We start from the raw sequence: 13488 nt of genomic DNA on the forward strand, positions 1-13488 counted from the left end.
ATGGAATTTAATAATGAGATTGTTATCAATCCAATGTACCCGGGTATACTAATATATGTAACACCTTCATTTTCAATGTAACTCTTTTTAAAAGAAATTACGTGCACTTCTTAGTGGCCGGGCCAGCCTGACGTTTTCAGCCCGGCCACCTTGTTTCCCACTAATCTACAAAAAATACTGGCAATATTGTGCTACAGATGAAATGTACCCTATAATTTATGCATATGTAACACAAAATCGAATCCTAAAATGCAATAGCATACGAAATATTAGCGGTTGCAGGTGGCCGGGCTGAAATTATTTCGTTAATATAAAACAGTAAAACTGCAACACCTACCAAAAACTAATACCAGTACATAATGAGATATAGAGATATAGAATACATGTAACGCTTTCATTTTAAATTATAATACATATTTAGAAAGAATAATCACTTGAAATTATATTTCAGCCCGGCCACCTAAAAGCGGTAATATTCCCTAAAATCTTATGCCAATTTGTACAGTAAAACCTGATACAGCTATGAAATGAAAGTTACATTCGTTTCGTTTTAGTCGTATACCTTTAAGACTTCTGTTTGACTAGATTATCAAAATCTGAGAAACTTGCCGAAGAGTGACTATCATTTATTAACTTATTTCAGGACATTTGGTTTGTTGAGTGAAACAAATATAATAATCATTGCTAGCCTATATCTGGCATTTGTACTATAAGTATTTTGACTAATTCAAATTTAAATATATTGCTTATTAGAATCGTTAAAAACGTTATTTATAATTAACAATTGTTATAGTACCTAATTAATATAAGTACAAATGTTGTCTAACTAATTTCAAAAATGATTATTAAAAAAATATGACAATTACCAATTTTGTTTCACTCAACAAACCAAATGTCCTGAAATAAGTTAATAAATGATAGTCACTCTTCGGCAAGTTTCTCAGATTTTGATAATCTAGTCAAACAGAAGTCTTAAAGGTATACGACTAAAACGAAACGAATGTAACTTTCATTTCATAGCTGTATCAGGTTTTACTGTACAAATTGGCATAAGATTTTAGGGAATATTACCGCTTTTAGGTGGCCGGGCTGAAATATAATTTCAAGTGATTATTCTTTCTAAATATGTATTATAATTTAAAATGAAAGCGTTACATGTATTCTATATCTCTATATCTCATTATGTACTGGTATTAGTTTTTGGTAGGTGTTGCAGTTTTACTGTTTTATATTAACGAAATAATTTCAGCCCGGCCACCTGCAACCGCTAATATTTCGTATGCTATTGCATTTTAGGATTCGATTTTGTGTTACATATGCATAAATTATAGGGTACATTTCATCTGTAGCACAATATTGCCAGTATTTTTTGTAGATTAGTGGGAAACAAGGTGGCCGGGCTGAAAACGTCAGGCTGGCCCGGCCACTAAGAAGTGCACGTAATTTCTTTTAAAAAGAGTTACATTGAAAATGAAGGTGTTACATATATTAGTATACCCGGGTACATTGGATTGATAACAATCTCATTATTAAATTCCATGGGGCCGGGCCAGCCTGACGTACATTATACTTGACCACACACCACCCAGTCGCCATATAAACAAGGGGTCAGCCAAGAGACTTCTTTGGTGGCATTAGACTTCAACTTCTAGTGACCTCCTTTTCTCGTCTAGATCTTTATATATATAATTCTTCTGCAAGTGTGTATGTCACTGAACTTCTCTGAAACGACTGGACCGATTTTGATGAAATTTTTTGTGTGTGTTCAAGGGGATATCAGAATAGTTTAGATTATTTTAAAAAGTTTAAAATTTTCAAATTAAAGACGTGTAGACCATGATAAAGATTTATTTTAGTTTTGCAAACTTTTATCAATTGTGTTGGTTTCGTATGAGAAAATAATCGAAACTAGTTCAAATTCCCACGTTCTATGTTACCCAAATTATTCGAAGTTACCCAAGTTGACTGTACGTATCAGTTATTAATTGATGTGTTCAGTGTGTCTGTAATCCAGATATCCAGTTAAGGGATAAGAGAATATATAAAATAAAAGAAATTTTCTTAATTAATTAATTTATTGATTATTATTAAATGTTATTCGGAACAAGGTAATGGAATGACGCGGACACAAAATGTGAAATCTCATCGAGATGTTCATGAAAATTATCTAAAATAAATAGTTGAGAGCAAGTCCTCCAAAAGACAAATACTGATAGGTACTGTCTTAGTAGCTCTATAAATTAGCTAATCCTCTTGTAGAATCACAGTTAAAAAAATATCACAGTGTAAACAAAATATACTTAGTACATTCAGGATGTTCAGGATGCTAGTAGAAAACAATAATTATTTAAATCTAGCCTGTCATGTAACCACAAACTGCAATATCAACCAATCAGCATTTCTACATTCCTTAACTCTAAAATTCACACTCAAGTACTCGATCGAGGATTCGCTTCTAAATTATTTTGTACTTCAAATTCAATATTCATTAAATCTCTTGTGTCCACCTCCTCCATTTCCACCACCATTGCTCCTTCCGAAATTGCTTCCGCGTTTGAATGAGCCGCCACCTCCACGGCCACCGCCATATCTGTTTCTGTTCCAGCCACCGCCACCACCGCCGCAGCGATCTGCCATGGTCTGGAGCTGAGGGTTCACAACCTGTTACAAACAAATATATTAGTGTCGAAAGGCAGTAACTTGTAATAATACAAATAATAATATTCAGATTAAAATTAAATGTCACAGCATCTGAGGATGGGATCCAGACAATATTACGTGTGGGCACCGAAGGCTTGTAGCTGTCTTTTAATGTACCTCATACTTGCATTCATGTTACGCTATGTATAAACGTACCCATGCCAAAGGTATGAGGAATTGCATCAAACAATATAATAATATTAATTATGCGCTTCTGCTTACCTGATTGGCTTCCTGTAAAACTGACACAAGGTCTTTGGCTTGACGAGAGTTAGAGGGCGTGAAGAAGGCGTATGAGGTTCCTTTTGATTTTGAACGCCCAGTCCTGCCAATCCGGTGAATGTAGTCCTCAGAAGAGTTAGGATAGTCAAAGTTTATGACATATTTAATTCCATCCACATCTGTAAAAATGGTTTAGTGAGAAGGTGCAATATAATTTCGCCACCAGAAAGATACAACAAAGCTAAGAACAATAAACAAAAATGAATTAGATGATGTTAACCTTTAAATCTGTGTAATGTTATCGTAACTCATAAGTGTATTACTTACATGAATGAGTTACACAGAGATATGTACCAAATACAATTCAATATTTGCCTCTCACTCAGGAACCCAGGAGTCTTATTAAGGGCATTCATAGTAATTTCAGTTTAACAAATGTTATTATTGCCCCCTTCAAAACTCCATTTGGCCGAAACAGAAAACCCTTGACCTCTCGCCGATAACATCTCAACTATGGTCAAGTTTTTCAACAATGCACCGTCGTAGTATCTTATGTCTCAATAATTTCAGTTATGTTATGTACCAGTGCATCACCAGGTTTTCCACACTCTCAAGTGTATCCGCATACACGGACATACCATCAAGTATTCCGGCCTCGGGTCCAATCACAGTGAAAGGCACTTATGAGGCACCATAATAATGACGAGTTATTGCATTCTCAAAATAATGACTGCATCAGAAAGTGTCATCTACAAATCCAGTGCAGTGACTTGCCCACTAAATTCAGGCAGTATTCGAATAGAACACAATAACTTTCCGCCAGTGCCTCTGAAAGTATAAAACAAATGCAAGTTATATAAAATGTAAATACAATTATGATATAAACAAGCATTTACAAAACAATTACACATCAATATACCCGTAAATGAGAAAACCTAAGCCTATAGTACATACCAAGTCCTCTAGCTGCAACATCAGTTGCAACAAGTATACTGGCACGGCCTTGTTTGAATTGATATAGTGTTTCATCTCTCTCTTGTTGTGTCTTGTCACCATGCATGCATACTGCTGGCCATCCATATCGCCTTATGTTTCTAGTGATATTTTCTACTTTCCTCTTAGTTTCTACAAAGATTATAGTTTTGGCACCAGGCTCTTGGCTCTGTCCTATTTCTTGTAATAATACGTTCAACCTGCAAAATAGTAAATATTAATGGTCACATAATGTACTATTCATTTGAATTAACTTAATATAGTTATTGGATTCAGATCTTCTTAGAGGAAAATTCTTTAATTTAATCAAATACTATCATACAATAATTAAGTCATCATTATGGCCAACTTATAACACTGTAAAGATGTCTAGTAATACTAACTTGTTTTCTTTCTCATGTTCCTGGCAAACATCTACAATTTGTAGGATGTTGTGATTGGCTGATAACTGTAGGGAACCAATATTAATCTGAAGGTAATCTCCTAAGTAATCTTCAGCCAATTTTCTAACTTCTTTCGGCCATGTGGCTGACCACATCAAAGTTTGTCTATCCGGGCGAATCTGTTCAATAATTTTTCGGATTTGAGGCTCGAAACCCATGTCTAACATTCGGTCAGCTTCATCTAAGACCAAATATGTGCATCTTTGCAAGTTTGTGGTGCCCTTTTCTAAGAAATCGATCAACCTTCCAGGTGTAGCAATCACAATTTCTACTCCTCTTTCTAAATCACGACCCTGTTCTCTTTTGGGTGCACCTCCAAATACACATGTGTTACGCACATAAGCAGAGTTGCCAAAATCAGAAGCCACTTGCTGAATCTGCTGGGCTAATTCTCTGGTTGGCGCAAGTACTAGCGCTATAGGGCCATCGCCACGCCTGATTGGCGGCTGGTTGTTAATATGAACAATGGCAGGCAGAATGTATGCTAGAGTTTTTCCTGACCCTGTTTGCGCAATACCAACTAAGTTCTTTCCTGACATAGCAATTGGCCAACCCTGAGCTTGAATAGGAGTTGGCTCTTTGTATCCCATATTTCTTATACTTTGGTTCACATAATCAGGGAAATTTGCTTCATCAAAATGTTGGATAGGGTTGGGCACTTCTACACCGCTCATGGTTATTTCGTGCTGACTTCTGTATTCTTCAACCTCATAAGGTGATCTGTTTAGTACAGTAGGGTGGGGATTATAGAAGTCTTTGTTAAATGGCTGCAGAGACATGGTGTCCCAATTTGGACGACGCATATTTTGTCCACCAGCAAAGTCCTTCTTGCCGCCGAAACCACCGGAGCCTCCAAATCTACTGCCGCCGCCGCTACCGCCACCACTACCGAATTTTGACCCTCCATTGCTAAATCTTGATGAGCCATTGCTACTGCCAAATTTGTTTCCTCCGCCAAATTTGGAACCGCCGCTTCCACCACGGCTATTGTTCCAGTTATTAGACCTGAGAAAAGAAAATCAGTAAAATTACTTATAACTGTACAATGGCTTCGCACGTGTAGGCATCGCACCGTACACGTGACGATCATCCGTTAAGTAGGTAGCTATGACGTGCTTACGTTTCAGTCATTACAATTTCCTAAGTACTCTTGTAATTCTCTCGAGCAGTCCTAAGGGTGGTAACCGGTTCGACTCAACTGGGCATGATCGGTAATTATTGATCCAAGTTCCGCTACACTTTACGCACGCGTAGAAGAGTGGTTAGAAAATGGATCAATATCGCATTTACGACGACTACAAAATGGCGTACCCAAGTACTAGAACGACACCCACGTCGTGGTTTGGTATGATATAGGCCATACGTAGGTAATTCAGGGTGAAGATAAAACCTTGACATTGACAATAAATATTATCTCTCAGAGTGCTCACGTGTATATACACATAATAACGAGTTAAACACGTGCGGCAGATGCCTATCAGAAACGGGTATAAATAAAACAGAACACAAATAAAGAAACTGGAACTATACATATACTTGCTACTTATACGAAACGTGACTGCAATGCCTTTACCACGAAATAGAATAATGCCACTCACTAAACCTAAACGAAAAAGCTATCTCAAAATTAAAGTAAAATAGATTATCCTCAAATACACCCTAAAAATATTAAAACCATAATAAAATTAGAGTTTAAATAATTATACTTACATTTTAATTGATGTTTTTTACTGGATGATGATGAAAGTATATCCAGATAAATGTTATAAAGCAGGGTCGATCTGAAAATAAAATGGAGGATAGTAAAACACCACGTATTGATTGAATCTAACTTTAACCAAACGTTCGAATAACACAATAAGTAATCAAAACGGTAAAGAGAAACTATATCACTATGTGCCAAATAATGAATTTAACTAAAAAAATATTGATTTTAACACAGTAATAAATTAAAATGATCACAAAGAGACAGAAACACGTCCCACCTTGACCACTGCTATTGCCGAAAGAAGGATTGCCGAATGGGTTCTAATTTTGATTGTGTAGCAAGTTTCATTCGTTTCATTCGAAATTCAGTCATTCAGTTCATCCATTCACTTCGTTCGACGAGATTATGCTGCGTGTACATCGGCTAGGGGAGCTTCATTAAATATGAACGGGGCTCGTTCGCGATTGTGATTGTTTTCCACTTACTTACTTATCACTAATTTATCACTTTGGTGTCCAATATCTGAGCTGGATCAACAAAATGAACCTGTTCCCTTAAGAGCTTTAATAAATTTTTTACATATAAATTATGTACTGACTACACAAGTACTTAGACACTAAGTTAAATTAAATTTTATTTTATGTTTAACAAAAACAAAGCATTAAGTTTAAATTTGTATTTTTTAGTTATTAACACTGTAAATATAATAAAGTTTATGGCCGTGAAGCAGTGATAGCCGAGTGGTTAATGGTTTAAATTGGCACCTCCCACGCAAGTGGTCGCAGATTCGAATCGAAGGCAACACAGCAATGACTTTTCGAAGTTATGTGTGTATTAAAAATAATTATCACTTGCTCTAACGGTGAAGGAAAACATCGTGAGGAAACCTTGCATGCGTTAAAAAATTGTGTAATACATTTATTGAGGGCATGCAAAGTCCCCAACCCGCACTTGGCCAGCGTGGTGGACTCAAGGCCTAACCCAGTGCAGGTCAAGGGTCTTCTTCCAAACAAGGGGGAGGCCCTTGTTTGGAAGAAGACCCTTGACCTGCACTGGGACAGTAATGAGTTATAAAAAAAAGAAAAAAAAAATGGTCGTGAAATCTATTAGTTCGAAACTGATGGCAAAATCTGCAAACGTATAATTTGCGCACAAAGACCAGTTAGTTAGTATTTGATCGAGTTTAAAGTAGATAATCACAGAGATGGTGATATAATATTGTGGCTGTTTACTTATACAGGGGAAAACCACCTCGAAAATTGATTTTATTTTGTGACATAAGTTATTAATCTACTATAAAGTACACTAGAGTCTCTAGAACCGGTAAAAGTAATTAAATTGGCAGGATTTCTACTCGCGTCTGTCTGTCTATCTCACCTCACACATCTCTGGTGGATACGCAGTCTCATTATATAAAGTTGGTCACACATCCAAAAGTACATAGTTGCCATGCATAAAAACAACCGAATGTTTATTTATTATGGTTCCGTTTGTTCGTTCTGTTTAACGCCTTCATGGACATTCTTTTCTTCATTCTGTTCATCTCATTCATTCAATTGAGGAAGTTTGTGCGGCGATGTTCGTGTTTTAGTGATTATATTTAATAGTAATAAAATATTGTCAATTGTGATTATTTTGAACGTGAATTGTTAACCAAATTTCAATCATGGCGATGCAACCACATAGTAAAAAAAGAGTGTGTTATTACTACGATAGTAAGTACTAAAAAGTTTGTTACCCGCCACTCAGTCGCTTTTAGCGTCCATTCGTATTTTATGACGACTGTTCTTTTAAACTCAATGTTACCCATGTTTTTCTTTGATTAGAGCCAAATAAATCAAAATTTTGTGGTTTTGTTCCGGTGAAATAGGACTGGACTCATCTTTACGCTTTTATTATAATGTTTCTTAGGTACGCTTGGGCCGTCTGTACTGCGTTCCGCGCTCTCATTGGCCGCATGGTTTTCGTTCTCATCTCGATAACTATGGTACAGACTGTTATGTGTCAAGCCATGAAATGCACTGAGTAACATACTGATAAGAAGTTTAAATTGGTATTGTATACAAATATTTTTATTTCTAGGTGATATCGGAAATTACTACTATGGACAGGGTCATCCCATGAAACCTCATCGTATACGTATGACCCACAACCTTTTACTCAACTACGGTTTATACAGGAAAATGGAAATTTATGTAAGTTAATTAAATGAGATTTCCTCATAGTGATAACTTATTACTTAAGCATTGCATTATTATCATTATCATATATTTAAAGAATTGTGCTATATTTTAGCAATTTTACTAGTTTCAGTAATTACTAGATCGCCAAGAGATTAGTTTATAGTTTGAGACATTTAAATGTTTTTTATAGTATGTACATAATACAGCTTAAGACCTTGCCTTCAAAGATCATTTAAGAGTGTAGTTTTTCATTAATAATATAGCTATTATTTAAGACCAATACTTACACAAAAAATATTAATTAAGGTCATTTTGGGTAACTTTGAATCATTTGGGTAACATTGACAGTGGGAATTTGAAATAGTTTCGATTATTTTTTCATATGAAACCAACACAATTGATAAAAGTTTGCAAAACTAATAAACCTTTATCAATTGTGTTGGTTTCAATGTTGAGATTGTCTGTAAATGAAATGTACTTTCATTTATTATTTTCAACTGTTACACCTGTACTCTATTTCTACCTATCAATAAATGAAAAGACTTCAGACCAAAAAAAATTGTAAAATAAGTTTAATGAGTACAACTTGATTCACTGTAAATTACTTACTCATGTACATATTAATAGATGCACTGTTTTTGTTTGTCAGAGGTTTTAAAACTGTGCCTTTAAGTTGATACCAGTCTTTTATACAGTCTTAATTCCTTACAGAGACCACATAAAGCAACAGCTGATGAGATGACAAAGTTCCACTCGGATGACTACATACGTTTCCTAAGATCAATAAGACCAGATAATATGTCTGAGTACAACAAGCAGATGCAAAGATGTAAATATTGAAATCTATTTTAACTATTTCTATAGTTCAATGCTATTTTATCTCAAGCTATACAAAGATGATTTGCTACTTGTTCTAATTTTTCAGTGAATTTATATTGCCATATAATAATTGTTGAGTTGACTTTTTGATAATAAGTGCACATTACTAGAAATCAAAGTCCTTATTGGAATCCTACAGTAGTGCACATGGTATACAACTGAAATAACCACAATGGCTTGCTTTTTAACACAGTTATTGAAATTAAAACATGTTCTTAATTCAACAGTCAATGTTGGAGAGGACTGTCCCGTGTTTGATGGCCTTTATGAATTCTGCCAGTTATCTGCTGGTGGTTCAGTTGCTGCAGCTGTGAAACTTAACAAACAGGTAAAATTGCATTTTCAACCTTAGGCTTTACTTACATACCATTCATTAGATACCATAAAGACAAAAAAGCTCACCTAAAGATTAAGTAAAATTGGGTTCGATTCGACAAATTAACAAAAAAACAAATATCTAACATGTGTTCTTTCATCCAGGCTTCAGAGATCTGCATCAACTGGGGTGGAGGCCTTCACCACGCGAAGAAATCTGAAGCATCAGGCTTCTGTTATGTTAATGATATTGTACTTGGAATCTTAGAACTGCTGAAATACCATCAGAGGGTATTGTACATTGATATTGATGTGCACCATGGTGATGGAGTTGAGGAGGCTTTCTATACCACAGACAGAGTGATGACAGTGTCATTCCACAAATATGGAGAATACTTCCCAGGAACAGGTTAGTTTTGCAATTTTACTGCATGTTGGTTGTCATTTCAGAATAATCACCCCCAATACCTAATTTTGTTTTTTACAAACTTCACATTATTGTACAACTTGTATTCCAGGTGATCTCCGTGACATTGGCGCTGGCAAAGGCAAATATTACGCTGTAAACATTCCCTTGCGTGATGGCATGGATGACGAGTCATATGAGTCGATATTTGTGCCCATCATTTCTAAGGTCATGGAGACGTTCCAGCCCAGCGCAGTGGTACTGCAGTGTGGTGCGGATTCCTTAACAGGTTAGTTACATTTACAAAATAAATATTTTTATTAGTTTATTTACATCCATGTTTTTCTTTTTGTTGAAATATTACGTTTTTCACCCAAATATACTCATTTACATACCAATCATCTGAAATCCGAGTGTAATGTTATTAATTTATTCTAATTCAATTAGGTGACAGACTGGGATGTTTTAACCTGACGGTACGAGGCCATGGTCGTTGCGTAGAGCTGGTGAAAAGATTTGGACTACCATTCCTTCTTGTTGGAGGTGGAGGGTATGTATAGATTGCATACAAAAAAAAAATGTCGGTAATTTTTTGTGTACAGTAACTAGAAACTAACCTAGCATTATCTTTCCAGTTATACAATACGCAATGTTTCGCGTTGTTGGACCTATGAGACGTCTGTTGCTCTCGGCGTTGAAATAGCCAATGAACTTCCCTACAATGATTACTTTGAATACTTTGGCCCTGATTTCAAATTGCACATCTCGCCTAGTAATATGTCCAATCAGAACACACCGGAATATTTGGAGAAAATCAAGAACAGGCTCTTTGAAAACCTCAGAATGTTGCCACATGCTCCAGGCGTACAGGTAAACACATCGTTTTCTAGGATCTGGAAATTTAAATAATAATTGCCTCTTTATCTTAATTAAAATATCTATTCCAGGTGCAAGCCATTCCTGAAGATGCCGTAAATGATGAATCTGAAGATGAAGACAAAGTTGATAAAGATGAGAGATTGCCACAGAGTGATAAAGTAAGCACAAAAAAAAGTACATAAATTATTACTGCATCTGATGATTCATGTGCCTTTGATATACATGAGAAAATGTATTTATATTAATATTGTATGATCTCTTTAGGATAAACGTATCACTGGCGATGGAGAACTGTCAGACTCTGAAGATGAAGGCGAGGGTGGCCGCCGCGACAACAGGTCGTACAGGAATCAACCGCGCAAGCGCCCGCGCCTAGACAAAGATGGATCTCAGCTCAAAGATGAAATCAAAGGTATGAATGACTTTGCAACATAATAATTATCTTTTGTTGTTGCCATATCGTGACAAGTTGACATTTTTGGCTAATTTTGTTTGTTATTTTCAGCTGAAGATTCTAAGGACGATGTCAAGAATATAAGCAGTGTGGAGGAACCAAAGAAAGAGTTGCCGCCAAATCCCTGATGCGTGCGGTAGGCGCCGGCGTTTATACAGTACTCTATCATGCGAAAGCCACGATAGGTGAGACTCAAGTTCTTACTGTGTTGACATGCGCGCGTCATTAACACTGTGAATCAATACAATTTATCAAGAATTTAAAGTGCTCCAAAATATATATTTGATACTCCAAAACATTATGAGTGAATTTAATTCGGATCTCAAGATAATATTTAGTTCCTTACTGCCGTTGACTGTTCCCACAACTAAGATATATCACGTTTTCGACATGTACACTATTAACGGATGAACAGTAAAAGTGAAATGTTGATGTGTGATGTCCATTAGTTGAAAATAAATGTTTCCATGCGATTATAGCTTTGTTTAAAGTTAAGGTTTTTTGTATTTCGTAGAATAATGGTATATTAAATAATAATGTTTACGATGTCCTTTGTAAAGGTAGTTAACATGTTTGCTTTTTCCGTAAGATTGGTCATGCGGGTTAAAGTTGACACAGGTCAATTTTATTGGCTGGAGAAGATTCTTGTGTATACTTTACCATATGAACTCTTGTGTAGCATGTAGAAGCGTAAAAATGCAATCACTCAGGTTGTTGAAATTCCCTAGCCCATAGGCAACATAAGTCTTAAAATATATAAGGGCAATGTGTGATGACCCAAACTATTCGCCTTGACCAATCTTTCTGACAAAACATTCTGTTGATTGCAATTTGCGGTCCAGCTAAATCTAATTTCTGACAAAATAATTTGTTCTGTCAAATTTACTGTCGTTTTCGGTTTCCCTAACGCTGCTGGATAAGTATCGGTTAGCTTAACGATTTGAATGACAGATTTGTTTAGTCATTTGCTGTTGTTTGATCTAAAAGCAATTGGACACTTATCCATACGCCTTGAAGTCTGGGATCAGGTTCAGCTGGTAACAAATTCAAATATGCCGATAATGGCGCCACTAGTTAATAATAATTATTTCAAGTTATAAATTATTTTTTATAGAAGTGACTCTTAGGATATAAATGTATAATTAAGTGAAAATTGTTTTAAACTATATTGGATTAATACAACATTAAAGACAAAATGTCCTTCCAACCAAACTTATGTATTAGTTTATTTAATAGAATTTAAGATTGGGTTAGATATTTTAATTATGTCAAGAGAAGGAACATAGATCTTTTGTAGGGGGAGTTTGAATTTTGTTGTATTTATTACATTCCCTACGAAACAATGAATCCAATATACCTTCCAAAGAATGATGGGCAGTCTACAATCATCTCAAACTTATACTATACCAACTAACTATTAATATTTGTAACTGCTAAAACTATTTCCATAAATAAAAGTAGCATATTTTTAATAGAGTAAAAAAATAGCTTTCTGTTAGTAATGTTATTAGATTCAGTGCAGTAGTATGGAAGATTACTTCCTACAGAGGTTGTTTACCCCTTTTCATTATATGCTATTTAATTTGGCAGTACCTATATATTATTTGCTCATTGTTGTTTGTTCTTGACTAGCAAGCATTACGTTACGTTGGAGTCGTGATAATCGACACGTCTCTCTCATTTAAATGTTGGTATGTTGCAAAATTAATATAGGTACATTTTTTAAATGTTTTTATCACAATAAGTATTGCAATACTGTATAGTGTGGTATCACTAAGCAATAGCGAGTCATTAAAATGTAAAAGAAGATAATGAAGACCTACATGAATTAGTTACATAGACACACAGCTTTATATCATGTTATAAACGTTTTCGAAATAAGTAACAATAGTCTAGTTGTACGGTCATTTTAAGACTTATAATAATATGCAAGATTTTTGTACACATTGTTAGATTTGCCTTGTTGGTCACATTTTCTCAAATTTCTATAATTTTTTACTGTACCAATTCCCTCATTAAAATATTGAAGCAGCAGTATTGTTTGAATAAGGTGTATGTTATAATATGTTATACATATTATATCAATACTTTTAAGTATTCCTCAATATTTCAATGTCTGGGTTCGCCTTATCAACGGAAATTACTAAAGCAATATATTATGTGTATTTTGTAAGAAGTTATAACAGGATTTCTTCCGTATGCTCGATTGTAAGGTGATGAATATTTTTGACTATGCATTAAATAGCATAAGAACTGTAAATATATTTTTTATTGTTCAATATATCAAAATGTGTCCTAACTTTTGT

General features: G+C 35.1%; 2 protein-coding genes and 2 non-coding genes across 5 annotated transcripts; 1 reads left to right on the forward strand and 3 right to left on the reverse strand.

The window, feature by feature from the left end:
- Nucleotides 1-2056: 2056 nt before the first annotated feature.
- Rm62 (ATP-dependent RNA helicase Rm62) lies at nucleotides 2057-6403 on the reverse strand. 2 transcript variants are annotated; one of them, XM_076123015.1, is made up of 6 exons: nucleotides 6344-6401; nucleotides 6069-6139; nucleotides 4299-5363; nucleotides 3877-4115; nucleotides 2923-3101; nucleotides 2057-2661 (listed from the first exon to the last, which is right to left on the reverse strand). In XM_076123015.1, coding segments are annotated over exons 2-6 (1668 nt in total). In that variant the 5' UTR covers nucleotides 6071-6139; nucleotides 6344-6401; the 3' UTR covers nucleotides 2057-2478. The 2 variants fall into 2 exon arrangements, 1 of the variants encoding a protein (XP_075979130.1); XR_012959767.1 differs by lacking the exon at nucleotides 2057-2661 and adding an exon at nucleotides 3250-3750 and having other exon boundaries at nucleotides 2961-3101; nucleotides 6344-6403.
- LOC142978637 (small nucleolar RNA SNORA57) lies at nucleotides 2738-2875 on the reverse strand. Its single transcript, XR_012959774.1, has one exon. It is a non-coding gene; the product is annotated as a small nucleolar RNA SNORA57 (small nucleolar RNA).
- LOC142978638 (small nucleolar RNA SNORD61) lies at nucleotides 4184-4257 on the reverse strand. Its single transcript, XR_012959775.1, has one exon. It is a non-coding gene; the product is annotated as a small nucleolar RNA SNORD61 (small nucleolar RNA).
- A 1197-nt stretch (nucleotides 6404-7600) lies between the features above and the next one.
- Nucleotides 7601-13481, forward strand: HDAC1 (histone deacetylase 1). The gene is made up of 11 exons (XM_076122556.1): nucleotides 7601-7781; nucleotides 8149-8261; nucleotides 8961-9078; nucleotides 9356-9456; nucleotides 9609-9852; nucleotides 9962-10138; nucleotides 10297-10399; nucleotides 10485-10719; nucleotides 10797-10886; nucleotides 10993-11140; nucleotides 11234-13481. The coding sequence occupies exons 1-11, from the start codon at nucleotides 7733-7735 to the stop codon at nucleotides 11308-11310; spliced, it is 1455 nt and encodes a 484-aa protein (XP_075978671.1). The 5' UTR covers nucleotides 7601-7732; the 3' UTR covers nucleotides 11311-13481.
- The last annotated feature ends 7 nt before the right edge of the window (nucleotides 13482-13488 follow it).

Source organism: Anticarsia gemmatalis, chromosome 14, assembly GCF_050436995.1.
Source record: "Anticarsia gemmatalis isolate Benzon Research Colony breed Stoneville strain chromosome 14, ilAntGemm2 primary, whole genome shotgun sequence".
In the NCBI taxonomy this organism is placed as follows: domain Eukaryota; kingdom Metazoa; phylum Arthropoda; class Insecta; order Lepidoptera; family Erebidae; genus Anticarsia; species Anticarsia gemmatalis.